Consider the following 26,831-nt stretch of genomic DNA (forward strand, 5'->3'; position numbering starts at 1 on the left):
AAATTCTCAACGGCTACCATTCTCACGATACAAAGATCGTCCAGCATCGAGCCCACTCACAACCGCACTCGCATCCCTCGCATCAACACAAGTCTCACAGCTATAAAGTTCAGTCCACAGTCAACCCAGCAAGCGAATCTCCCGCCTCCGCTTACAAGCCAGGACAAAGAAACGGCGAAAAAACCACAGCATCCTCCCTCAAGCTCCCCACAACACCCATTCCACAGTGACATCTCTGCATCTCCACGGGCTCCAGTGGCGCCTAGGCCGCGCCTTTATCTTCGACGCTTTCGCCCGCGAGGCATCCAAAATCATCAGGGGAAATAACAATCATGAAGCCAGCCCGGATGTCGCCGGAAAAACCATCGTCCGCTCGTGCGGGCTATGCACTCGATCATTTCTCCGTTGTTTGCTACGGTCCGATGATGAGGTAGTGCGATGTTGTTATTCTACCGAGAGGTGGTGCGTGGGAGGCGGAGGTGGAGGTGGAGGTTGATGTGAAAGGGACTTTAAAGGAGTGACGCCAGGACAACGGAACAAAGCGCTGGGATTGATGGTTTCAAAAGGACGGGAGGCAGTAGATCCTTCCTGAGACGGGGGGAAATTCTGGGTTCGGGCAAGGGTGGCATGACGGAGAGCGGGTTCGGGCATTGGAAGAAATTTTCGTGTCAACGGCAAGATCGTAGAATTTCCAGTACCCATCGTAGCGAGCTAGAAGGACGTGCCAGAAAAGCACTCACGAAAATGCAGATTCGACTCTCCCAACATCGACTCTCCAACTTTGCGGATGCCGTCTTCAACATGGCCACGTTCAGTGGGTAGGGAACCCGACAACAGGAACGCTGAAAGGTTAAACGCCTCGAAATCCAAGATAGTATTGTACTCTGGGCACTGAAACCAGCTGGTTCTCTGCACATTCACCCAACGATCTCCGTCATTATATGGGGACAAGATCGAAAGCTGGCAGTATGGATCGAAACATCGCCTCCATGCCAGTAGATCGTTCAGGGTAGCAACGAAGAGGCAGATGTAGATAGGAGCGTTCCCGGGTTCGATGCACACACTTGCGGCCTCGAGCCAAGCCAGCAGCGTTGGACTTGGAAGGTGTGGGATGGAGGCACTGCAACGCAGTAATCAGTCATTGAAGCAATGTGCAAAGCCAAGAGATGAGCGTAGGTATCCAAGTTCCTCCCTCGTATGTCTTTCAGAGAACCGTTGTGAATGTGAATTGGGTCATGGTCATAAGAAGGACACAGATTCGTGCGGCAGGACTCAATTACGGTTGTGCTCATCGAGATTCTGTACCTTTCGGCACGCTGCTTTCCCAAGTCCTCCATCTTGAATAACCGCCCCCTCTATTGCCTATCTAACACAGTGTCGTATCGTAAATAGTAATATATATGCAAGATATCGGGCTCAAGATGTTGCTTCAGGCTGCCAACAGTCCCTCCCACCAGGCCCTTATGGCCCGCCAACTCCTCGTTATCATCACATCAAAAGGGTGTTCAGGTGGAAGTGGGGATCAAAGGTAGCCGTCCGCCCAGATTGACACACCCTGTTTACAGAAAGTAGCTCCACCACTGTCGCACCTCGCGTCTTGATGATCAGCGCGAGAAAACTTCCGAAATCCTCAAGTAGCCGGCTTATGAGATCTCCCGAGACGAGATTTTGGTCCCAGGTTGCGTGGATGGTGATATGCTCGCCATGTTCGTACACCTCGAACATCAGACCATAGTCATGAGCGAAAGGAACGGACAGATCTTCTCTGTAATCCAGAACTGCTGGTGCTGCTTCCTTATCGTAACAGATGATTCTCTTACAAGACAAATCGCAGTCAGGCAGGTTCCAACTGAAGACCGCTTGCTTGAGCATATTCTGGAAACCGGCTTCCCTACTCAATACTTTCATAGCGCAATGTTCGAAGCCAATCATTGACGACAATTGGGTCTCGACGTCACACATGAGGTTCTCGATTGACAGATCCGGCAAGAAGCGAATTAGTAATGGTACCCGAGCGCTGATAGGACCCATTGTGCGCTTGATTCCAGGGAGGTCACTTTCACGAGCCGAGCTCATAGAGATAAACGAGATATCCTCGTTTACGAGCGGAGGGTATTCCCGTGTCAGGAACTTTGCTATGGTGAGAGCCCAGGCAGCATCTGCGCACACTTCGAAGTCAGCATGGTCTGTTTAAGGCAGCACATCGAGCTATACAACTAGTCCCGATGTCAACGAAGGCTTTGCTACCCAGACATATAATCAGGCACAGATTTGGTACAGGAATAGAAGTAATCACTGAAAAAAGCACGTACGTCCCATGGTAGGCAAGTTGAACCTTGAGTTTTCCAACTTTGGCAGATGCAGCAGCTTCTTGGTCTTCATCGTAGATGCCGAGGGAATGCCTCCTGGTCCAAGCACTGGAAACTTGTGCACGAGGTTATCAAAGGTCGTATGATGAGTGAGCCAGAATGTAAGTCCCACTTCATAGACGCGCGATGCAAGCCATATTGCGTACTTTCCATAAGGCGGGCGCGGAGGGAGTTTGGAGTAGGCCAGTAGATCTGAACAGGCAATTTGTAGGTCGTCAAAGATCAGGCGTAGCGTCCTATCCGAACTTAGCAACAAAGCAATGATAAAAGCAAATTGGACCCACCACGCGTCGACAGCACTGCAATGGACTGATTGAAGTGATAGAACATTAGAGTGTGGTTTCGAAAAAGGGGATGAACTCCGTCTGGAGTGACTTACCCGTCCAAACAAAGAAGGCTTCACCATGAGGCTCCCGAACGAAGGCGTATCGAGACAGTGGAGTGCCGTAGTCCATACGCGTCCGAGAGTTCTGTGCTAGAAAGCCGTGAAGATCGACCCCTGTTTGTTGGAATACGATAGGATCTCTCAGAACAACCTGGTAGACGTGGCCTTCATGTTTAACCAGTCTTGTACGCAAAACGTGATTCTTGAAACGCATTGCGCTCAGGACTCGAAGAAGGAAGTTCTGGTTCAGATCGCCCTCATAATGCAGGACCATCTGCATCATATATGATGATCCAGTGCTTATGTGATGTTCCATATAGTGTTCTTGCTCTTCAGAAGCTGGACAAATTTTCTCAATGATCTGACGGCCAACCCCGCAAGCTTCAGCACAAGCACGGATCATCTTGTCGGTGTCTTCATTTCGACTGTTAGTGGTGGTGGGAGACCCGGCGTCCATAGTTGAAGCTGCGGCTTTTGCTGAGCGGAGACAGACAGGGACTTTAATCAGTGACGAAAAATTTTGATGCGTTGTTGGAAAAGAGGACGCCACGAACTGTGCATCTTAATGTACTTGAGCCTGAAACTCAGTGAATACCAGGTTTGCGCCAGTGAAGGCTGTGAGGTGAGATGAAGGGTTACGCGAGGTATTGCCAACTTTACTCGACGCGATACCTCCTTCAATTGACTTCGTAACGATCTCAGACATTCACTCCTTTGAGTCTTTCGAGCTTCTATTAGGGCCATAGTTACCATCGAGTGATTCGCTGCTCACGCACTTCACGGCCGTATAAATCCTCCACGGCTTCGGAAGATATTGGAAGCGCATCCGTCTTCATGCGGGTACCCGCTTGGAATCCAATCATATATTCGAAAAGCTGCAAAAGACTGAATTGAGGAGGCTTGATCACGAAGAATTGAAGAAGCTCTTCAGTACGTTCACGCAACCCATTCACCAAGGAAATGAATATACGAAACAGAGAAGGTGAGGGAAGAAAGAAGTGCAAATTTGGCCAGCCGATGAGCTTGACCCAAGAGGAGGCCCCGAAGTCCCAAGTAAACATTCTCCTCCCTTTAATGAAATTCAGACATCGGGAAGCGGACAAGATCTGATCCCTCGACACTACGTAGCCATCAGATTTGTCGCAGCCGTTTCAGCCTCGCAGTCTCCGAACTCCGAAGAGACGCCCCCACCACATCTAGCGAGATGCTCATTTTTTAAGCCGACCAAACCCTGAGGCGAGCCCGGCACCAAATAGTCTCCGAAGCGCCCTTCACGATAAGACGACAGGCCAATTTCTCGAAGAATCCTGTCGATATAACCCTCAGACTCGAAAGGCACAAAACTGCCATTATCACCGTTAGACAGATATCTTCGGCAGCACCAAGCAATCTTTCAGGCGACTTCTGCGCGTTTGTCTTCTAAGGGAGGCAATAAAAACTGGTTTCCAAGCAGGCCGTCGCCCATATCGCTTCACGTTCTACCCCTCTGAAGTAGTTCAAATAAAGGGGATAGCCGATGAGTGCGGTCCATTCGTTTTGTAATGGAACAATGCCACTGTAAAGGCGGTATGATGTGATTCGATAGATTCGTGAAAATGATCTGGAGGATTTGCTAGAAGTGGATAGTGTTTCTCTCATCGAATTTGTTTTCGAGCTGCGCCCTATTTCAGTTTCCACATCATCTTTCAGAGTTTGAGGAACAAGCCGGTCTGAGATGAAGACGCCAACAGATGCGGCACTCCAGCCGGTGAGACATAAAGAAGAAGGTTGGCGGTTTGTTCTCCGCCTTTTAGACGGATTAGATGCTTGTCTAGCTCGAGACCGCTATCGTGATAGACTTGAACGTTCTGCGCGACAGTCTCCCAGAAGTCACCTCGGTTGAGTAAGCCTCCCCTTCCGACTGGTGAGCGGAATCAGTGTGCAAGTTCTTCAGCTTAGCGTATCCCCTTTGAGACAAGAAGTATGTCGTGAAACCGTTGCTGGGAGTCCATCCTCCTCCAAGGCGACTGGCATTGCTCCAGTATAACAAGTCAGCATTTTAGATGTACCTACGGATAAAAATCAGCTACAGCTATGCCAGCTATCCCCAACCCGACTTGTTGATTGGATGTTGGAGGAGGACACGGGTTAATTATTTCCACCTGCGCCGATCACAACAAGATCGGCCTCTGGAAGACCCATCCTAGTGTGTGCATCCAGTTGATTGAACTTCTGGAGGCAACGATCTATATGATATGGCTTGAAGTCAGTCACAGAATCCAGCCACAGTGCTGACCTTTGGCGAAACAAGCGCGTAACCTCACCGACTGACGCCACCAGTTGCTACCTGATATACTCGGAAAAGCCTTAGTTTGAAAACAGCAATGTTGTACGAATACTTCTTGCACTCGTTGATGCCAGCGGCAAAATTTACCGATGGGCTTTATAAGGCACCCGTACCTGCACCTACGCAGAGCCTGTACTCTTGGTGACCCGTACGTAACGATATACCAAGCCAGGTCATAGTTAGTCATCGCTCACTATTTCCAACTTTTCATTCTGGCCATGTGATTGTCCAAACACCGACAGCGCAATTAGTAAAGACTTTGGAGGCAGCTCAGGGAAGGTGGCATAATCTCAAAAACATCCACATAAACACAATGGACATGGCACCGTTGCAGTCCCATTGGAACCAAAGATTAAAGCAAACGCCCAAGGTCCGACGGAATTGGTTTTTTGTTGATCAAGGCTAGCGGTCCGTTCCATTCGGGATGAATCCCATACGCGGCGGAAGGATGGAAAGAAACCCTAGGTTAAGGAACAGGAAAAAGACCATGGACGCACGACGGGGCAGAGACATCGCAGCGAAAATGGCCTGCGCAACATGGAAATCGCATTTACGGTCAAGATTGGAGACCAACCACAAAATGAGAATACTGGGACGGACCTCGGGAGAGAAGTGGAAGGCGCGAGAACAGGGGAAAAAGGAGATAAGAGGAAGCTTACCCGAAGGCTTGGCGCCTTGGCGCTATTCTCTCACATGCGTGATGGAAGCTCTCTCTCGTCCATTAGCTCCAAAGTCTGCAACCCATGCCGGCGGATACCGTCCAGAAACCAATGCTGCAAAAGCGTGCCAGCCTATACTGTGAAACTCACAGCTATGGGAAGAAAGACACTAGATCACCACACAGCGAGCGAAGAAGCCTTGATTGAGCTCTGCCACAGCTCGTTCTCTCCGGTACCGAACAGCTCGACTTTGGGCGGAAGGTGGTCAAAAGATCAGAGCAGGCTGCTGTGAAGTACGGCCCTGGAGTCACGCGTCGGGAAGCTGCTACACAACAATACGTCTATACGGCCATGCAAACGGCAGTAATGAAATCAGAGGTCCGGAAGTCTACCGCTTGTTCAGAAGTCCTTATGGCGACTCATGCGAACGCGGTTATCTTGTCATGGGATTTGTCCTTGGGCTGTGCTTAGACGCGGTTGACCTGGACCAACATCCAGGCCTTATGGAACCGATCGCTGCCTCTCTAGAGTACCTCTGGCAGATTCTTATCCCCCATGATCAACAAGGCCCGGGTCCTTCCAGTGGTGGACTACCACAGGGGTACATCTTCGGCGATCCTGGTTTGACCTCGCCTTCGATACTACATCTGAGATGAATGATTGGATGGATCACAGGCTCGCTTCCCAGAAGCTGAGGCTTGGAATCATACGAAAGGCGCGCATTGATGGACGGGAAATGTTGGATGACTACAAGAGAGGCTGTGGATTGCATTGGACTAAACTGGTCATGTCCCACCTAGACGTTGCTCCTCGCAATCTCATGTTCCTACGCGATGGCTGTGTATGCCTCCTCGATTGGGCCTTTGCGGGATTTGACCTTCCCATTTTTGAGGTCTCCACTTTACACGCACGTATTGAATGGAGCGAATAATGTCTTAAGAGTCTACTGGGTCATATCTATAATGCACATGCAATATCGGAGCGACAAATTCAAGTCCTGAGCTCACTTCATTACACGCATGATACGGTTACTCCGTAAGTCTAAAAGCCATTGTTTCATTCTCTTTTTGTAGCAATTGTTAACCAAGCACCCAGCAAACGACTTGCCATAGATTTGATGCCGCACGAAGAAAGAATGCAGGTACTAGCCAAAGAGCGAGACTGAGTCGGCTAGCCTCTCCTCCTATCCATGGTGCAACGGCAATATTTTGCGCTCGCAACGAAACTACTGCAATTTTATGAAAACGACTGACATATAACTTTAACAAATTACAGGGCCAAAACAAGGCGACAACAATGTTGAGTCTAACAGATACATTCCTAAATCGATGCCATAGCTGAGGGTCGGACGCACAGTAAGTGTTCAATGACGAAGGAAAAATTGTGCCTGGGTTAAAGCGCCTGGGGCCTCGTAGCATATTGAATATCCCCTTCTGTCGGACAGAGAGCCAAAAAAGAATCGTTCAGAACGGTGACCCTCTCGTGGGTTATGTATGGCGCATTGGTTGGGATATCCAGATGGAACAGCTTTGGGATGAGTCCCTCAATGATACGCCTTAGCGGTTGCGTTGGAATCAGTGTTTGCCTCGTAAAAACCCTTCTCAGCCACGCCAGTTGGCAGTAGAGAAGGGACGCACCTCTCTCATATGAACCTGAGCCGGAGCTACGCAGACCAAAGCCAGCTTGTTGACTTCGCTTCCAGGGAGCAGGTCGGAACTCGGGACGGGAATGACTTCAGAGAGAGTGAAGATCTATTAAGACGTATAAGAAACTTTGTAGATAGGATGGATATAAAGCGGGAAAGTAGGGATGAGATCGGTCAGGGCAAAGCCTCTTCTTAATACTTTGTAAGTGGACGGTTCTACCTGATCAGTGTTCCATAGTCAGCGTCAATTGGCTAAGTTGGACAGCGTGCCAACCGCTCAGCCTCCCTACGACGCGTACGTACATACCTCTCGCCTTCCAACATGCTAGACTCGTTCGACATCTCAAGGAGTGGTTTTGCTTTTCTCGCACCTCAGCTTCAGACGCCAGGAACACCGTCAATCCAGAGCCATGAAGCTGTCCATATACTGGAAAGCTGAGACAACGTAGTTGATTGCAAGATAAGATCATGTCCATTAACAGAGGAGTAAGTCCCACTAGCGCGAGTCTAAACCCTCCGGCTTCTCTGCACCAATAGCGCTTACAGCAAGGCACAAAGGAATTTAGAATCTCCAGCAATACAGAAGAATCCAAACGATTCCAGACAAGGGGTGGCTCAGGACAGGTTGAGTCCCGTCAGATCAACAAAAGTTGCCTCAGCTTCTTCCCTGCACGACATTAGCACTGAAGCTCGCACTTTCCTCCGTCGTTCCAACCAACGAGTTCTTCTTAGCCTCCTCATATGTCGCTAAGCGAAAGTCATAAGGCAATTCAAACCGTGCCTTCGGATCGCCCTCTTTCGGCAGGAAGTCTACTACCAGGCTCTCCTTCACCGCGAAGACTGCATCGTCTGTGATGTGCTTATCCCTTCGATCGAAGAGCTGCGTGATAATTGGCTTATAATTCGGCGCCTTGACAATGAAATGTATATGTGCTGGACGCATTGGATGTCGGTCGAGGAGCTGAAGCAGCTTTCCGGCTGGACCGTCGTAAGGGATGGGATATGAAGTTGGGCGGAGGCAGTAGAAATTGTAACGACCGTCTTTACCTGTTGTGAACCGTCCTCGGAGGTTGAAGTCGACCTGATCCTCGTCTTGTTGTTCATAGAGCCCATTGGGCGCTGTGTGCCAGACGTCCAACTCCGCACCTTCAATTGGTTCACCGGTCAGGTAGTCCGTAATTTTCCCATGCATGAAAGTATCATCACCATCGGTTATGTTATGCACGATGCTCTCACCCATCTTTCGAGCCGGGGCGTTGGCGCGCCAGAAGGGGCCGAGGATCGCACTAGAGGTGGGTGCGTCTGTAGCGTCTGTGGCAAGCTTGTAGGTTATCTCGTCGACGAGGGACTCGAGTCCAATGACACCAGAAAGGAGCTGGCCTTCGTTGCGCTTGTCAGTGGACATGCGGCCGGCTTCGTTGATCTAAGCAAAAGGGCAAACCGTCAGCAGGAGAGCAATGAACCCTGGCACAGGAGCATACCATCTCAACGCCGGCCATATATTCGTCAACAGTTATCTCGTTCTCTCTCGCAAAGTCGTGCACGTGTCGTATCAGGCTGGCCATGACCTTCCGCATGCGCGGCGATGCCTTGGGGCCCGTTGCATTGATTAAGCTTTGCGTGAAACTTGGGTCGAAGCGGTGTGTCTGCGGCGTGGTCGCGGACTCGCCTCTAGTGATGCCGTTGGTGTGGCTCTGGTTGTGATCAATTCTGTTGTCATTTGTATTCACCTGAGAGTTTTTCTCCTCTGGGGCGAGGGTAAGAGGCTCTTCTGTTTCCGGCATGTTAAAACAGGATGAGATGTAGACAGAAAGCAAGAAAAGAGCGTTCAGTAGGAAGAAATCAAGCGGGGAAACATTGTTGAAGACGATTTCACAAACATGTGAACAATATCCGAAGTCAGTGGCAACCTGTAGACTGTGAGGTAAGATGCGGCCCACTGGGAGCTTTACACGTGTAGTGCCACTTCCGAGACTCCGGATGAAGCCCCAAACAGACGCACTGCCAGCACATTTTATATCTGTTTCTTCGGGAACAAAGTGTCCGATGAGGATGCCTAGATAGGTACTGATCATTCACACGAGACTAAAGAGCCATAAGAAAGACTTGGAAGTGTTAAGAAAGAAGACAATAGGCTTCTTTGGTGGACCAGGTGCATACTGCGTTATGCCGGCTCTCAGATGGGGTCCTTGTACTTGCAGAACAATTCTCCTAGGTCAATTCTCTAAAGAAGCATCTAGGATGATAACAAAGTAGAACGAATGGAAACAAAATCGATTGGTGCCACATAGACAAAAAACATTACACAAATTCGATCTTTGAAGGCGGTAATTTAAGCGCCGCTAAGCGCGGGCACTCCTCGAACAGCTAGCTTGAGAAATCTGAACCTGGATTGCTCTTCTGTCGACCGTAATTCACTTGATCGAAAGCACGGTCGGCAATCATGGCGTCCGGATATGGACTCTCTGGTGGTGAGTGACCCCAATGAACTCCGCATCTAGTCTTTCGATCGTCTGCGGTACCGCCAAATCCCCACTCTTGGCTAAATCTTCACCAGGTCCCTCACGCTGCTTCCCCTTCTGGCAGGAACTTCTAGCTTGCTACGTCGTGAACACCGATTCTGGCGATATTTCCGGAGGAAGGCAATGTCTACCAGCGCTGGAGGACTACTATGAATGTCTGCACCACAGGAAGGAGGTCAGTACGCTCTACTTCTCTTGCTCCGTACTGCTTGGGCCTGCAGTGAATATGCTGATCAAAGATTCTGTGATTAGGCAGCGAGGACTAGGGCACTACAGCAGGCATACAGAAAGGCGGTGGCAGCAAATCCGAGAGAGCATGCGCCCAAGGCGGGGACGATCAGAAATTTGGGGTTGTTGGACAGAGAAGAAGATACGAAGGAAGTGTTAGCAGCAAGGTCGAAGTGAGAGGGGCGCCTTTTTACCGGGAAACTACGAGTCGGGCGTTTGAGTAAGATTGTTAAGAAACAAGTCCGATTCTTCTGTCAGAATCAGTGCGGCCTCCTTGCTTGTCACATGCCCCGGTAGTTGTGGCTGTTCCGATTTGCGTATCGCTGGCTATTGTACTGCTGATTGTTGTTCTGGCTGTCCCGCTCCGAGCCCTGACGCTTTCCGCGCACGGCTTGGCCGACCACTGAGATCATGCCTCCCACTAATCCACGTGAGTCGGGGGGGTATCAGAAGTCCACCGGACACGAACGAAATGAATGAACCGCTTGCGGCAGGATAATTTAGATCTGTATAGCGAAAATCGCACTTTTTCTGAGGAACCTTCGCCAAGACACTATCTGGATTCTTCATGGCCTTCCTAGGCAGGTGTTGTCAGGAGAAGTAGGACCAGCTCAAGAATAGGAAAACGCATTCGGGTTGTCATGACAATAGACTGAAAATTTTCGTATTCTGCAGTAGCTCTCTTGTCCCAGTACTTTGCGACGAATTCATAACCTTTTGCCATCTTCGACTTCTCCTCTACGCCATCCTCGCCAGTCTGAGCCGCCAGCTAGTTCAGAGCGGGGGATACGAGTGGAGCGACGTTGGGAAATTCCCATTCGCCATATGGGGTTCCATCTGAGGTCTTATACTTGCTTTGCAACCCCCCGAGACCCGTGGTGGGATTGTCACTCGATGCGGTGAGGTTGACTTGTTCGACTCGCTGGGTGGATTGTGGGTTCCATGTTTTGACAACACAATAGGATACTCGAGGTCGAAAGAAGTCTTCAAATATCTTGCGCAGGAAATCCGTTGTTCTAGATGCAGTTTTCAGTATGCTGCTTGACATATCTTTTCCAATGGACTATCTCTGTCAAGCTTGTAGCTCGACAAAGATTTAGTTTCCTGATTAATGGCATATTCCACGATTATTCCTATAATATGTGGCATGAACATCGTACCAATTGAAGCCAGACTTATAGCATTGAGCCACGAGCTGGCGGATGGTCTTCTGGAGAGTGTCGAGGAAGGCAAGCCACGTAGCTTGATCAAGCCCGCGATCCTCGGGCACGGGTGCAGATGCTTTGACGAAACCACAGGGAAGATATTTTGGTCTACGTTGCGGAGGGACCACTGGAAGCGACAATTTCGCTGTAAGCGCATCTCTGCCGGTGGATGCTTGCGGAGGAATGCATTTTCAAGATCGTCATCGTCGAGAACAGGATGCATCTTCGAATCGTAAAAGATTTCGTCTGAGCGTCGTCTCACTTCCGCTCATCCTCAAGGTCATGTCCAGTATCCTTGCCGATATCCTGATACAGTGTGAGATCCTTGGAAGCATCGACATCAAAACTGGGATTGTCTCTCCCCTCAGGATTCGTACGAGATTTCGATGCTTGTTCTTGTCCGTCCCCGCTTTACTCTCTGTGTGCGCATTTACGCTCTCAGACGCCAAGCCTACTCCTCCAGCTACAGCTCTGATTCCCATTCGTACGAGACATCCTTTAGGAGCTCCACCATGACGATGTTCCATCGTCATGGTGGTGAGCGAAGGCTGGTAGAAGAGGAAAATGAGATCAAGATGGAGTCAAGCATCGAGTCGTCGTAGCAAAGAATCTTGGATATATACTCATGACGGAGATGGTCGTGGAATATAGAGCTGTGAAGAGAACTGCGCACATGAGGATAGGAGAGAAGAACTTGAAGTAGTGAGAAATGTCATCCCTTACATGGACTGTCTTTTGGTTAATTTATATGCTTCTCAATTCAATATTATTGTGTTTGCGCTTCTGGGTAGTTCAGAGGTAGCAGCTCGGCCCTCAACATGGGGCCGAGACATGAATTCACTCTCCTACACATTTTATTTGATAGGTCGTTACCGAGGGTCGGAGACAATAAGTCTTTTTGTTTAAAGGCAATTCAATCCCCGCTTTTAAGCCTACCAAAGTGTAACGACTTTTGAAATTCACCTCGGTGTCGCTTTTCTTTGTACATTTTCTCAACTTGCCTAAATCCCTTTGCCCCTAAACACTAGGCGTAAACGACTAGCGCATACTAAAAAGCTTGGCATTGATTCGCGCTAGGAGTCGAGTTAAATTTGGCCCGTGGCCCCCGTCCTCGTCCTCATCTTTTCATCACATTGACAGAGTCGTGAAATTGTAAAATCGGCAACTAACACTCATCACGATGGCTTGGCGCAATCAAGGCATCACAGGCTCGAACAATATTCCTTTGGGGGCTCGTCGCCGCTTTGGAGGCAGCGACTCCGCTCCACCTGATGATGGAGGCTACAACCCATCTCAGCCTCAAGCAGGGCTCTCTGATGGGAATTACAAGCGTGGCCGAAGCCCAGAGAGAAGTAAGCTTAACGACCCATGCGACCACATAAATCCATTTAACACATTCATAGCTGAGGTCGTCGTTGATGGAGAGAGGCGCCGCAAGAAGAGAAATCGATGGGGGGACGCTGCAGAAAACAAGGCCGCCGGCTTGATGGGCTTGCCTACTATGATAAAAGCAAATATGACAACTGAACAACTCGAAGCATATACCTTGCACTTGCGCATACAAGAGATCAGTGAAAAGCTAAGAATCAACGACGTTGTGCCAGCAGATGGCGACAGGTATGTTTCCGAGTACCGAGCCTATACACCGTCACTCACTGTAATCTAGGTCCCCATCTCCTCCGCCTCAATATGACAACTTTGGGCGTCGTGTCAATACTCGCGAGTATCGTTACCGCAAGCGCCTTGAAGATGAGCGTCACAAGCAGATCGAAAAGGCCATGAAGATCATTCCTAATTACCACCCTCCGTCTGATTACAGACGTCCAACTAAGACACAGGAGAAGGTCTATGTGCCGGTCAATGATTACCCAGAGATTAACTTCAGTACGATAACTAACCCTATCCTAACCCTTTCCTTTTGTCATCTTTTCCTTCTGGGTGATGCGTGCGGCATTCCTTGGAGGATGCAGCATCTGTCACCGCTAACCCTAAATGCCATACTCACACACTGTCATACCTTTTGGACTTGCAAAGACTAACACTTAGCTTGCGCTACTACTAAAGTTGGACTGCTCATTGGACCTCGTGGCAACACATTGAAGAAAATGGAAACAGAGTCTCTCGCAAAGATAGCCATTCGAGGCAAAGGATCTGTCAAAGAAGGAAAGGGACGATCTGACGCAGCTCACACCAGCAACCAGGAAGAAGATTTGCATTGTTTGATCATGGCCGACACCGAAGAGAAGGTAAACAAGGCGAAGAAGCTTATTCACAATGTCATCGAGACGGTACGTCATCACAAGGCAATCTTGAAATGTCTGCTCGCTAATAGATACCAGGCCGCCTCCATCCCTGAAGGTCAAAATGAGCTCAAGCGCAACCAGCTTCGTGAGCTTGCAGCTCTCAACGGTACGCTTCGGGACGATGAGAATCAGGCATGCCAGAATTGTAAGTATAAACACTTCAGATTATCCAAAGCGTATACTCAAGGTTTATCAGGCGGCCAAATCGGCCATCGCAAATACGACTGCCCTGAGCAGCGTAACTTCACTGCCAACATCATCTGTCGTGTTTGTGGCAATGCAGGCCATATGGCTCGAGACTGTCCTGATAGACAACGTGGCGCTGATTGGCGCAACGGTCCAACAGGAGGTGCCGTGCCTGGCCGTCCGGCTGCTGGACGTATTGGCGGAGGAGATGCTGTCGACCGCGAGTATGAGGTAAGCTATTCTGCTTTCTCACCATAACAACGTGCAATATCTGACTTGGATCTAGCAACTCATGAACGAACTTTCTGGCGGTGCTCCCAGTGGTGATGCCCCTCAACGTATCGAGGCTGGACCTGGTGGATTCGAGAACGGCCGAGACAGCTACGCAGGTGGGGAAGGTGATCGTGATCTCAAGCCATGGCAACGTGGACCTACCGGCGCAGCCGCTCCTTGGCAACAACGTGGCGGAGACGATCGTCGTGATGATTACAATCGGGATGGAGGTGCCGCACCACCATGGGCGGCTGGTCGCGGGGGTGGCGACAACCACGGCGGCTACGGACAAGGTGATGGTTATGGGGGTCCTCCCGGCGGTGGAGCTGCTCCTTGGCAACGACAGGAGAACGCTCCTCCACCTCCTCCCTCAGGCGATCAGTATGGCTATGGTGGATATCCAGGAGGCTATGGAGGCGCAAGCGGCGGTTACGGTGGTCAGCCGGCTATGGGTGCTCCTCCTGGTCTTGGTGGCGGGGCCGGTGGTCTTGGTGCTCCACCGGGTCTGGGCGCTCTGTTCCAGAATTATGGCGCGAATGGAGCTGCAGGTGGCGCTCCACCACCACCTCCTTCGGATGATCTTCCTCCACCGGTAAGCTGCCCTCTCTATGTGTGCAAAAGAAGCGTACTAATGCACCATTAGCCCCCAAGCGACCAGCCTCCCCCGCCTCCCCCTCCTGGAAATTAGACCCTCGAAGCCACTCGGGCAACAACCTGCTGTCAGCCTGGTCGTGAAGGCGATGAAAGATCGATAGATTCTGGCTCGGAAGTGGGTCTCTGCAACGACTCGCTTGGCTTTTAAACCAGAGGAGATCACATCCGTGCATTCGTCAACAAACTGTATTCCTCTCGTTGAGGGTTTAAAAACAAAAATAGCTTTCGTTTACGATTACAATCAGTATTGCCCTCAAGACCTCCAAGCTCAGCGATCCATGTCCCTCGTCAGTCATGCTCGGCATGTCGGCCGTATCAAGTAGAATGGTTTCTAAAAGCAGACACCACATCAACTCAACCGGTTAAGCATAATCCTACAACGAGAGAGGATTCTAAGCCTTCACATGAACTAGAATACATAGCGGCGGATTTCTGACTCCGCGACAACCGTGGGGCTTCTATCCTTCCACTGTAATCCAAAAATGTAAACAACGACATCTCACACTCTGAACGAATACTAACACCCCGCTGATTAAAACCCCATCGACTCTCCAATTCCGCATACGAAAATAAATAATAAAACATTCAAAGCATACACAAACCCCACTCACTCATTGAGAAAGAACCATTAATCTACAAGAATCGAAAAAAAAACCCCTTCATCCCAAACCCCCCCCCCACCGATTGACTAGGTAGTCAACTCTCACTCCATCACTCACTCACTCACTCCATCCGCACTCGCCCTCACCCCCCTCCTCATCCTCCCCTTCCCCGTCGCCGTCGCCGTCCCCTTAGCCCCGTGCGCTTTACAACTGTCTCCCTTCTTCCTCCCCTTCCCCTTCTCCACCCCCAATCCCATCCCCTGCGCAAACCCCGACGCCTGCGCTTTCCCCGGCGCGGTGGCCTTTTCGTCGTCGGAGGAGGGAGAGGGGGCGGTGGCGGTGGCGTTGGTCCAGAGGGGTTGGGAGGGGTTGATGCGGCCTGGGGGGGTGTAGTGGGAGCCGGATTGGGAGACGGGGCGGGAGTCGGGTTGGGAGCCGGACTTCTGGCTGCCAGCTTGGACGCCGCTTTGGGCACTGCTTTGGCCGCCACCTTGCCCTCCACCCTGGCCGCCGCCCTGGCCACCTCCTTGCCCACCTCCCTGTCCACCACCCTGCCCTCCACCTTGCCCACCTCCCTGTCCACCACCTTGCCCTCCACCTTGCCCACCTCCCTGCCCCCCCTTGGCCGCCGCCCTGGCCACCTTGGCCGCCGCCCTGGCCGCCTCCCTGTCCACCACCTTGACCACTCCCCTGTCCACCACCCTGCCCACTAGCCGCAGAACCAGACAGACCGCAACCCCACCCCCGAGGCACAACATACCCGGTAGGCCTAAATCCAGCCGATGCCGCAGTACCGGTCGGATAGTACGACCGGAACGACTGGAACGTGCAGAGGGTCGTCGCGGCCGGTGAGCCACCGGCGTGGAAAGCAGCAGCGCTGGAAGTAGGAGTGGGGTATGCACCTCCGGCGGCACCGGCGGGAGTCGAAGTTTGAGAGGGAGCGGGAGGAGGAGAAGGAGCGGCGTTGGCGGTTGAGGATGTGGGAGTGGGCGCTGCAGGTGATTCGGGCGCATCAGTGCCAGTGCCAGTGCCAGCGCCAGTGCCAGTGTCAGTGCCAGTGCCAGTGCCAGCGCCAGACCCTGACCCCAAACCCGCACCCCCATCAAACTTCCCCGCGAAACACTTCGTCATCAACTGGACATCCTTCCCCCCCGTCGGCGTCAGGTTCAGCACGTAGCTACTGGCAAAACTTCCCGCCGCCCACCCCACCCAGCCCAAGAAGCTCCCCGAATTCTCATTCAGGAAATCCAACGCGGCGCAAACGTCCGTCAGGCAACTCTGACTGTCGCTGCCGCCACCGGTCTCGCTCAGCAGGGCCTGACGTTTCGCATCCTGGAGCCACTTGACGAGGGGTTGGAAAGCGACACCGATGGCGTTGGTGGTGCAAGTGGTCGAGGTGCCGGAGTAGTCGGAGTCGAGGTATTGGTGCACGTCGAAGATGAGATTGTCGGTGCTGCCGTCGAGGTTGGTGACGCCGGCGAGAACGGCGGCGGAGCCGCCAGATACGAAGGTGGAGGCGCCGGTGTAGCCGTTGCCTGGTGGTGGAGTTAGTGGGTTGGACGATGGAGAGAAGGGGTGGGGGGGGCAAATGTACCAGGGAGAAGTATCATCTGGGTTGTAGCGCCAGCTTTGCGAATAGCAGTGACAGCAGCCTGGACTGAAGCGGCCCACGAAGCCAGACCCGGTACCTGCTCGACTTTCCACGAGGTCAGTTGGTTGCTTCCATCACATGAGTAAGTGACATACTGTCATGCGGCTCATTCATCAATCCCATAACCACACTCCCTTGGTCCTTATACTTCCCCGCCAACTGTCCCCACAGCCCCGAAAAGTCACTCGCCTTCGGCCCCCCAGGAGCCCCAATGATCTGTCCATTCCACCGTGCGTAATTATGAATATCGATAATACAATGCGCGCCCGTCTTCAAGCACGCCTGCACCAGTGCATCATACTTTTCAAAATTGGTCTCGTCAAGAGTACCGCCGAGGACGTTGTTGACGAGGTACTGCCAGGCGACCGGCAGGCGAAAAATGTTGAGTCCGTCGGTTTTGGTAAAGTGCGTCATTTGGCTGGCGCCGTCGATGCCGCCGTACTGGGAGAGGGGTGGGTCGATGGAGGGAATGGTGCAGGTGCCCTGTAGAAAGCGTTTAGCTTGGCAAAGCTGGGAAATTAGATGAGAAGGCGGATGTACATCGGTACCACAGCCAAAATCGAATCCAGCGATGTTGACACCTGCAAACTTGACACCAGCAGCGACGATCCGAGCTGCGCCAAAAGCCAAAATCGAGCCAGCGAGAAGCTTTGAGATGGAATGCATTGTCATAAAAAAGGAACGTTAAACTAAAGAATGTGGTAGTGAGACTGAGAGACGGCAACACTGTTTGTAACTCAAAAGAATGTGGTGGACGCTGCCGTAAAGACTGAAATGCACATCAAACGAGAAGAGACACAAAAAGACGTCAAAGGTTGAAGAAGATGTACTCAGTAGAAGAACTACATAACCCGTCTGGGGGCCATCTCGGCAAGAAGAAGGAGAATGACGGATTCGAAACATGGCTCTTTGACGTCGCCATCCTTCATCATGGGCGGGGTACATGTAGGAAATTAGATCTGGCCGTCGCGAATATCATAGGATGACATTCCACGTGGTGCAGGGTTTTTACCGTCATTAACATGTCCCTGGCGCCTATATCGTAGTGATAGTGGGGGAGGATGAAACGATTCTCGTCCCACCTAGGGCGATGTGAGCGCTACAGTAGGAATAAGATCGGCCATTGACCGAATGCGCAGTAGCATCAGCGGAGCACGGGACAGTGTAATATCAGTTAATCGATGTGTGGTGAGGAAAAAGGAGGTTGTGAAGGGAAAGATGCTTAGTGAGGGGAAGACGTAAGATGTAAGTTTGTTTCAAGTGTTGCCCGTCTTCTAAGCGACCCGCCCCTGTCAGCTCTTGCGCTGCTCTACCACAGACCTCGGAGATTGATTGGAAATAAGAAGCAAGAAGCTGCCACGAGCTATCATCCCGGAGACCCTTACAAAGTCTTCAACCGAGCTGTAAGTTGGGGATGAGGCACCGTGTTTCACGGAGGCTCGTCACCGCCAGGTGCATCACATTGCTCACCTGGGGCTTTTCTGATCTTACGCCTCACTGTTAACTCTAGCTGAGCAGTGAGACTAAGTGGTGAATTGCAACTCCAAGCTGGATGGACCTTGATGGCCCGGAGACGATGGATAGCTGCAGGTAGCTGTGGCTGTGGAGACGAAGAACTTTCTCCGCTGCTAAAAGCTCCACAATGTAAGGTACCGAGTTTGCAGGACCACGTGTAGCCTGTCGATAAATGAACGACGTCGATTGAGGTCGTCCTGAAAATCCTTCATGATCGTCATGCCGTCCTTTTCTGCGTTCCATGTCCGGGATCCTGCCTGGCATCCTCCTTCACGTTTCGCTGAAACGCATGTTAGCCACATGACGCCGTACTCGGACCGCTCGGCCAGTCATGTATCGTTCATTTTGGTGTATCTGTGCTTCAAAGTGGTACATAATACCTAGTTTTGTTCGAAGAAGGGCGTCCCCGGAAGAGCACCAAAGAACCCCTGAACCGCATTGCCATTACCGTTCCTAGCCTGCGCACCACCCGCAGTTCCGAGACCGGGCGAAGGTATGGGCGTCGAGCTGGGCCTTGCCCATAGCGAATCGAAATCGATCAATTCGTCTGTGCCCGAAGAACCAAATTCAGAGTGGCTTGGAAGCACCGTGTTTGTCAGATCCAGAAGCCCCGAGAAGGAATCTTCTCGTTGGATGGAGGGTGGGTCCAAGGTAGCGGGGTCCGATGGATTCGGTATTGTACTGGAAGCGGGAATAGGAGTCCCAGAGGGTGCCATGGTAGCCCCTGGTAGCGGGAGCATGGGACCGAAGCCAGACTCGAATTGAGGCGGAATATTTTGAGCGTCCAGTCCTGGCGTCAAGGTCGGGAGAGGGGTCTGATAGGCAGGGGACTGAAGCTGAACAGCTGACGACTTTCCGTGCCCAGTTATGACGTTGCGGAATTCTATGAGAACGTGAGCAGTACGTTTCGCTTGTGGATCCATCTCGCCGAAGTAAGACATGATTGTGATCGAATTAGTCATACATTGCTTGGTCAGTGGGTCCGATGAAGCCGGGCGAGCGAATTCGTTGGAGAAGATGATGAGCGCAGCAGCAAAGAGACAGTAAGTGACGAATGGGTTGATTTTAGGGAGATATTGGCCTTCATACGCATTCTGAACAATGGCAATAGTGTGTGTCGAGGCAATCAAACAGGCATCTGAGAATTTCTCCATTCGGCCTCGAGATCGTTTAAGCCATTGGCCAGCGCCAAGGCGGGTCTGTTGGATTTCTGCACTGAGAAGGTAGAGAAAAAAGGGTCGCGTGAGCAAGATGATCGAATGGCAATAGGCTTGATTGGTGTGGAGAATGGCAATGGCTTGTCTGCGGTCCTGGCGGGATGCCTGACGCCAATGTAGAGCTGGTGAGAGATTCTCTGGCCAGCGCCTGCACTGGTCTGCAAGCTCTTGGGCAAGTTTGGTTGATATTTTACGTTGCAGATAGACTTTTTTGAGTATCAATCCCATCACATGGCAGCTGCGAACGGCAGCTTCTAGCCCAGCCGTGCAATATTGGTCGGAATCGAGCAGTGGCGCAGAGTACAAACTTGACGATGGATTGAGAACCTCTCCGGAGCATTCTTCATCCGCTATTGCCATCGGGCGACCAAGTGACATACTTAGAAAGCGATCCAGAACGAACAACGATCGCCAAAGATTTCGGCGAACGACTTGTTGTTCAGCAGGGAAGACAATCAAGGTCTCTTCACGATGTAAGCCGAGAGTATACGCTGTGCGCACCGCCATGCCTGTTTGTAGTCAGTCGGGAACAGCATCGGACTAGGACAGCTAGGATGAGAAGAGCAATACCAATGTAGGCAAATGCCGGGTTTCTCCTCGATCTTAACAGCAGATACAAAGCCATAAGAATCAAAGCTTGTATCGACCAGAGATCGGCATCTTCGAAGCCAATGACGGGATTGTTGATGCTTTTGGCATTCAAGAAAAAGATCTCTGATTGATCAGGGTAATTTGCTTTTAAAGAGTCGATGATCTCGGCTTCCCGGGTTCCAGATTCAGGCGTAGCAAATGAGAGTCCAATTGCGAATACGAGGTTGAGGTGACAAAGAAATATATGGTCGACTGAGAGAGGGTCTGAATAGCACCTGTCCATCTTTTCGAGGAATGCTCTCTCGTCAAACACCTCAACCAAAGCGTGCGTCTATGGACGGTCAGTGGCTCATGATGGACTGGCTTAGGTCAATACTGACATTGACGAAAAACGAGTCCACTAAAATCAAGGCGGTCTGCTTCTCAGGCAGCAAATGGGTGAGCCCAGTGTCCGGCGGCAATGAGAATGCGGTCTCCTTGATTTTGTGTCGTTCTGGGTCCAAGGTAAATGGCGATGGGCCCACTGTAGTCTCAACGATCATGCGAAGTAGCTGCAAGAAAGAAATGGTAGAGGCATCGCCAATGTATATCAGTCTTCCCGTGCCATCTTCCAACATTCGGGTCATTGTATGATTGTCCGCCTCCTCCTCCCCAGCACTATTAGACGCATGATCAGAGTGCATTTTGATCTCTGGTTTCATTTCGGCTCGGTGTGGGAAATAGCCTATGGATCTGGCAGCATCCCCAATGGACGGTGTGCTAACACGGGGCTGGTATGATTGTACACCTAGAGGTACGTCTGGGAGGTATTTGGCAGCTGATGGGCTTCCTCCGTTCTGCAGGGAGCCAGGTCTACTGGAGACGTCGCTTTCTCTGATGCGCCGTTTGGCCAAAGGCTGGGTAGGGGAGGTAGCATCATGAGCGGGGTCGGTGGTATTGTATGTACAAGTGAAGTGTTTCCTGTCGCAAGTACTGCAGGGCTGCTCGCCGTCACACTGGTCAATTGTTAGTTATCAATGCTAGAGAGGTTGTTCGACGCGCAAGTGGATAATGATGTAGTGGTAGGATTGCGGTAGCGGTAGTGGTAAATCTATCGGCTGTCGAGGTGGGGGAGGAAGCGACAAACCTTTTGCTTTCTCCGTTTACAACTGTCACACGCGTTGGCGGTTCGCTGTCTCTTCTCTGGGTCAACCTTGGGCCGAGTCATGGTGAATGGTCGAGAAGGTGTAATGGTTGTGTCGTTTCTGGCCCTCACATCACCTAAAGTACGTTGTGATACCCAGCAAATGGGTCAAGCGGGGTCGCGGAAGTGGGAGAAGTTCAGTAGGCGCAGAAAGCGTTGAAGAAGATGAGAGAAAATTTACATATCTGTAGATAGAGGAAAAGTAAAGTATGAGCGTATGAGCGTATGAAAGTATGAAAGTATGAAAGTACGTATGAAAGAATGAGCCGAATGGACGGTCGTTGTGCGGTAAAGACGGTAAAGACGGCATTCCAGTTGTCCAAAAAGGTTCATCTGATCAACAGGCTACTCGCGGGCAGTCTAAGGTAGCTAATCCCAATGCCTACGGGCCCAGCAGGCCTGGGGCTTTAAGGCTTAACCCCGCCACAACAAAAGTCGGTCCCAAGTCAGGGTCGAACCCTCCACCTGCAGACACGAGGATCGGCACGCTCGGTCGCTTCTTCGCGCATCCTTGCAATCATCACTCTATCAGTTATCACTGGCCAATCATAATAATCATCAGCTACAGTACTACCTAGTACCTGTAACCTGATCCACAATCCCACATATCGGCATCTCCAAAAGTGCATGTTTGGCAAAATCGCCAACTTCGACATGCTAACATGTGCATGAATAATGTAACCTAATGTATGTAATGTTTGTTTTCACTCGTACTATTCGCACATTGTACATCTACCCAACTCCTGGCTGGTCCTACCACCGAAACTCCACACTCCAAGCTTCATTCACATGCCCCACAAGATACGAAGGCGAACTTCCACCACAAGATTATTCGTATGGGGATGGGGGTAGACAGAGGACCCATGATTCGTTCCGTAATACATGTTATACGTCCCGGTAAATCCCAGTGCCGTCATCGCCAGCATATTTCTGGCAAAGTTCCTTATAAAAGCCCAGGGAATGCCTCGCGGTACACCGCTGTTGAACACCACCACCATCGTCAACTGCAGAGGTCCCATAGTCATCACGAGCGCTTGCTGAGGTGGCTGAGAGCACCAAGGAGCAAGCGCGTTGAACAAGATAGCATTGTAAAACATTTCGAGAGACTGCGCCGCCGCTGCGATTGGAATGCTGCCGGTTACAATAGCGATGGTTCTGATCCTTAGGTCGTCACTTTCTTCATCGTCTCGTGTGATCATGGAACCTGCCGATCTGAGTGGCACATGATGGCTCTTGGAGCTGCCTTGAGACGATGGATGTTGTGGCTGGATTGTGGGACTTTGGCTTTTGTCCGGACTTGAATGCTGATCACCGGGTGGTAGAACAGAGGCTTGTGCCAGGACACTGAGGAAGAGAAGTACGCTGTCGATACAGAAACCCCAAGACATGTGCATGTCGATAGCCAGTGCCTGCTATTGGCATCCGTTGCTCTGAGTACTAATAGCATAGCGCAAGTAAACAACCTGCAAACTTGCTACTACTAGTATGAGTGATAATCAGTCGTGTGACTGCGGCTCTACCAAACACTGATAGGGCACCACTCAGGGCTTTGTGGAGATGTTCGGTGTACAGTAGGTAGCGAACGGTTAATTGGCGATCTTGCGGGAAGATCCACCTTTATTGGCGCAACAAAACAATCACCAAGCGCATATTGGCGAATAGGACGAAACGAGATGTTTGATATCTCTGAGTCTGGTAGTCACAATTGAGGCGTCTAGTACGGGACTTTTTCTAGCGTGGCCACTTTAGCTAAGATTATTTGCGTATCTTTCAATGGGTTGGAGCGACGAGCTAGTGGATCAAAGCCGTGTTCCTTTTTTTTTTGAGAGTCAGGGGCTGGAGTCGGATTTTGACGCCCCAAGCCTGCCTGCCATTCGTTGCTTTCGCGGCACGATCCGCCTCCTCGGCGGTAGAAAAATCGTCGAAAGGATAGCGATGCTTACAAGCGCTTGAATCACCAAAAGAGCTTGATCAGAAGTCAATAATATACAGGCGTATCAGTCTTGTAGGCATCGGCGGGGTAGGGTAATGGTCCTCTGGAGGTAGTATGGGCGGACCAACTGCTGACTAGAACAACAGAAAGTCTCAAATCGCAATCGAGTATTGCTACAAGTTTCAAGGACAAAATCCCATATCGAATGTATTTTGGATACATGCCGCCAGTCTGGCTCAGCTCGATCAAAGTTGCAAAAAGATCGCCAGGAAAGTTAAGCCTTCCAGGTCGGACGAGTCGGTGATAGGTTTGCCAATGTTAACTCCGGCCCACACCAGGAGCTAGGACGTGCTATTAAAGCTTGACTTGTGTCCAGTCATGGGCACACACGCTGTACGCCAAAAGTCTCAGAAAATGGCCCAACGAGAAGTAATCTTGATCACAGGTGCAAATACCGGCATCGGCTTCCAGATCGTGAGGGCGCTTTGCGGCTCTGACAGAGCATACGACATTATCCTCGGAAGCCGTTCACTCGCCAAGGTCCAAGAAGCTATCAGCTCTGCCGTGGCAGAGTTTCCGTCTTCTCGTAGCATCCTATTTCCACTCCAGGTCGACATCGAGCACGATGACTCGATCAAAAAAGCCTTCGACGAAGTTCAATCCAAATTCGGAAGACTCGATGCGTTGGTCAACAATGCCGGTGTGCATGGCTCGAGTCATCAATAGACCCTTCCCAAGCTGACAATGTTCATAAAAGGCGCGCAAATCGACCAACAGGTCGCCGCCGGACGAATGACAGAGCGCGAGATGTGGAATCAATCCTGGAACATCAACACTGTCGGGACGCAAATCATGACCTCGACCTTCATCCCCCTGCTCTTTTCAACCCCCAACCCACGCCTCCTCTTCATCACTTCCGGAACCTCCACTCTTGCCGGGACAGAGAACATGGCCTTGTTCGTGAACAGATACTCCCCCCGGGCTGGCCAAAGGGCAACTTCGATGGGAAGAGTTTTGAAATCCCCGCATACCGCAGCAGCAAGACGGGCATGAACATGATGATGCGGGAATGGCACCGCATGCTCCATGAAGATGGGGTCAAGGTGTGGTGTATCTCGCCAGGTTTTCTTGCCACCGGCCTAGGTGGAGGTGCCGATTCTAACAGAAAGATGGGAGCTGGGGATCCGTCGGTGGCGGGAAGTCTTATCAAGAGTGTTTTGGAGGGCAGCAGAGACGATGATGTGGGCAAAGTTGTTCTGAAAGATGGTGTGCAGCCGTGGTGATCTTCACATAGTCGGCCCAGAGTGACTAACGAACGAGCGAACGAACCGACCCAGGTGGGGTTGCTCGTTTGCTTGGCTTTTTGGCGGCTGGTACTCCGTACGAAAAGATCCATGTGAGCGCTACAGCAATAGTCTCAAACGGTCTAACCATCGTGCAAAGACTATCCCACGCCCTTGAAAGCTCTATCAAAATGCTTACAGGCAGATGTGTTGTCTTTGCATATTCTGTATCTGAATACTACCTGCCCGTAAAGCCTCCGTGACACTACCCCCCTCTCAACGCGCGAGCTGCGGTGAGCTGCACCAGCGGTAACAAACAAGCAACGCTGTCATGAACCATTCTCAGTATGGATCCCTGCTAAGTCCCATCTCTACATCCAATACGCTCGTCGCGCATTAACCCTACGTGTATTCCGTTTATCACGCACGCACCAGGATCGTAATACCGCGTAGAGGTTCTTCTCAGTACGAAGCCGTTAGTCTATCCCGCGAGAGCATCGTTCCATTCCGGAGCACCCCGACGTACTCAAGCCTCGAGGCCGCCGTAGACGACTGTACTTTGAGCGGTGAGCGCGCCATCGTTCGGCTCCCAGCCCTGCTGAGATTTGCAATCACAGGGGAGGTCCAACTGCCGTTGGGTTCTTGTGGAGAAAGTCGATGATGAGCGCATCACTCGTTCCTTCCAAGCAGCGGTCCATCACGGCTGATTCGCTCCAGTCCATCGTGCTTCGTACCATACAGCACGTGTTCCGTCCTTGGCTGGGCCTGCTTCTGTATTTGCTGTTCAAAGCTTCTTTCACCTGCCAGTGCTCTTGCGGCGTGGCACCATGCTCTATCGCATTTGGCAGTGGTGTCACACCCGCGGTATCATGGTTCGTCTGATCCGTATAGGTGAAGGCTGCTCGGCCGCCGGCCGTAGGAAGTTCGTGTAGAATGGCGACAGAAATCAGGCAGATTCGACTTGAGGCTGGTATCCGTCTGCAACCATGACGAATCGATCGAGTTGAATTCAATCACCGTTGTGGAATACACCTCGTTTGCGCCGCCGTGAAAAGGATTGATACTTTAGCGTCGCCGGTGCGACTGCCACGTGTACGCAGTTGGCTTTCAGGCCTCGTTCTTTCCTCCGCTGGCAGCGGCTAGAACGAAGGGTCTATGAAGATGCATTGCTTAGCGATGTGAATGGATGGTACTCTGGTATTACAGGTACGGGGAGCCAGTGCTCAATTACGTCTGCATCGAGTCTACGCATTTGTTCCATGATCTTGTGTGCCGTCTCTTTGAGCCCTTTTTTGATTTGCTTAACATCAACGACTGGTCCGGAACCTTTCTATTGCATCCATACTACGCCAGACTCAAAGGGCGCGCGGTTACAGTTACAGAGGTCCGTGTTGCAAGGACGTCCCGGTGTTGCCAAAATTACTCAAGACTTACAACACGTCTGTGGCCATAGTCTCGATTAGTTAGCTGGGAGTGATGGAAGGAAACACACACTCTGACATGTCAAACCCCGCCAAGGAGGGTTTGAAGGGTGCGCCGGCAAATCCAAACCCCTAAAAGCCTTACAGGGACCCCAGGAGCGCGTTTGGCTCGGGACCGGCCCCGGGCGCAATCCACGCCCAAGTGGGCGCCCGGGGCCGCTGCAAGACGTGCTGGAGCCTGCCCGGGACGAGCATCACGCCCGCAATCCCGGGGGGCTAAGCCTTCAAGGAGGCTCGTGATTTCCACCTGAGATTCGTATTCAAGTATCTGAGATCAGCATGCCATACTTTTCACTTTTTACTACTGACGACATCAGACTGTGAGAATAGTGCAAGATACTCAATGCCCGACCATGGGCTGGACGCTTGTTGCGAATTGCTATTTAGATCTTGCTTTTTGTATCTTACAGTCACCCTTCGTTGCCTCTTTGGTGCTTCTCAAAGCAGCCCGAGATGTGCCCAACCGTGCGGACATCTCCAAACAACCCTAGACTGTCCTACGGCTCCCTGGTGAACGCTTAAAGCTATCCAACAAATCCCGACGAAGTGAATGAGACGCAGCCACGAGTCCTTGCTGCCTACGCTGGTGGCGAGATGTGGACGGCGAGAACTCAAGGTCG

At 51.3% G+C, this 26,831-nt stretch overlaps 10 protein-coding genes across 10 annotated transcripts; 3 read left to right on the forward strand and 7 right to left on the reverse strand.

Annotated features, from left to right (window-relative positions):
• Window positions 1–1,488: 1,488 nt before the first annotated feature.
• On the reverse strand, window positions 1,489–2,031 carry HO173_004574 (uncharacterized protein; the record flags this gene model as incomplete). The annotated part of the gene is made up of 1 exon (XM_037306496.1): window positions 1,489–2,031. The coding sequence occupies one exon, from the start codon at window positions 2,029–2,031 to the stop codon at window positions 1,489–1,491; it is 543 nt and encodes a 180-aa protein (XP_037166434.1).
• Window positions 2,032–2,208: 177 nt separating this feature from the next.
• Window positions 2,209–3,211, reverse strand: HO173_004575 (uncharacterized protein; the record flags this gene model as incomplete). Its single annotated transcript, XM_037306497.1, has 4 exons — window positions 2,209–2,243; window positions 2,313–2,605; window positions 2,654–2,678; window positions 2,749–3,211. The coding sequence occupies 4 exons, from the start codon at window positions 3,209–3,211 to the stop codon at window positions 2,209–2,211; spliced, it is 816 nt and encodes a 271-aa protein (XP_037166435.1).
• Window positions 3,212–7,999: 4,788 nt separating this feature from the next.
• On the reverse strand, window positions 8,000–9,168 carry HO173_004576 (uncharacterized protein; the record flags this gene model as incomplete). Its single annotated transcript, XM_037306498.1, has 3 exons — window positions 8,000–8,051; window positions 8,104–8,807; window positions 8,866–9,168. The coding sequence occupies 3 exons, from the start codon at window positions 9,166–9,168 to the stop codon at window positions 8,000–8,002; spliced, it is 1,059 nt and encodes a 352-aa protein (XP_037166436.1).
• A 659-nt stretch (window positions 9,169–9,827) lies between these two features.
• HO173_004577 (uncharacterized protein) lies at window positions 9,828–10,311 on the forward strand (the record flags this gene model as incomplete). The annotated part of the gene is made up of 3 exons (XM_037306499.1): window positions 9,828–9,855; window positions 9,942–10,081; window positions 10,159–10,311. 3 exons carry the CDS (start codon window positions 9,828–9,830, stop codon window positions 10,309–10,311), a joined length of 321 nt encoding a protein of 106 aa, XP_037166437.1.
• A 1,286-nt stretch (window positions 10,312–11,597) lies between these two features.
• HO173_004578 (uncharacterized protein) lies at window positions 11,598–11,872 on the reverse strand (the record flags this gene model as incomplete). Its single annotated transcript, XM_037306500.1, has 2 exons — window positions 11,598–11,645; window positions 11,717–11,872. 2 exons carry the CDS (start codon window positions 11,870–11,872, stop codon window positions 11,598–11,600), a joined length of 204 nt encoding a protein of 67 aa, XP_037166438.1.
• Window positions 11,873–12,519: 647 nt separating this feature from the next.
• On the forward strand, window positions 12,520–14,789 carry HO173_004579 (uncharacterized protein; the record flags this gene model as incomplete). Its single annotated transcript, XM_037306501.1, has 8 exons — window positions 12,520–12,691; window positions 12,743–12,956; window positions 13,006–13,223; window positions 13,404–13,627; window positions 13,679–13,787; window positions 13,839–14,059; window positions 14,115–14,693; window positions 14,745–14,789. The coding sequence occupies 8 exons, from the start codon at window positions 12,520–12,522 to the stop codon at window positions 14,787–14,789; spliced, it is 1,782 nt and encodes a 593-aa protein (XP_037166439.1).
• A 681-nt stretch (window positions 14,790–15,470) lies between these two features.
• HO173_004580 (uncharacterized protein) lies at window positions 15,471–17,680 on the reverse strand (the record flags this gene model as incomplete). The annotated part of the gene is made up of 5 exons (XM_037306502.1): window positions 15,471–15,955; window positions 15,999–16,892; window positions 16,952–17,053; window positions 17,104–17,491; window positions 17,549–17,680. The coding sequence occupies 5 exons, from the start codon at window positions 17,678–17,680 to the stop codon at window positions 15,471–15,473; spliced, it is 2,001 nt and encodes a 666-aa protein (XP_037166440.1).
• A 1,223-nt stretch (window positions 17,681–18,903) lies between these two features.
• HO173_004581 (uncharacterized protein) lies at window positions 18,904–21,538 on the reverse strand (the record flags this gene model as incomplete). Its single annotated transcript, XM_037306503.1, has 4 exons — window positions 18,904–20,249; window positions 20,311–20,662; window positions 20,712–21,326; window positions 21,458–21,538. 4 exons carry the CDS (start codon window positions 21,536–21,538, stop codon window positions 18,904–18,906), a joined length of 2,394 nt encoding a protein of 797 aa, XP_037166441.1.
• Window positions 21,539–22,299: 761 nt separating this feature from the next.
• On the reverse strand, window positions 22,300–22,908 carry HO173_004582 (uncharacterized protein; the record flags this gene model as incomplete). The annotated part of the gene is made up of 1 exon (XM_037306504.1): window positions 22,300–22,908. One exon carries the CDS (start codon window positions 22,906–22,908, stop codon window positions 22,300–22,302), a length of 609 nt encoding a protein of 202 aa, XP_037166442.1.
• A 917-nt stretch (window positions 22,909–23,825) lies between these two features.
• Window positions 23,826–24,993, forward strand: HO173_004583 (uncharacterized protein; the record flags this gene model as incomplete). Its single annotated transcript, XM_037306505.1, has 4 exons — window positions 23,826–24,147; window positions 24,205–24,403; window positions 24,484–24,713; window positions 24,785–24,993. The coding sequence occupies 4 exons, from the start codon at window positions 23,826–23,828 to the stop codon at window positions 24,991–24,993; spliced, it is 960 nt and encodes a 319-aa protein (XP_037166443.1).
• Between the last annotated feature and the right edge of the window lie 1,838 nt (window positions 24,994–26,831).

The sequence above is a fragment of the Letharia columbiana genome (genome assembly GCF_014066305.1).
Source record: "Letharia columbiana isolate WasteWater2 chromosome Unknown Sc0000012_s0, whole genome shotgun sequence".
NCBI lineage: Eukaryota > Fungi > Ascomycota > Lecanoromycetes > Lecanorales > Parmeliaceae > Letharia > Letharia columbiana.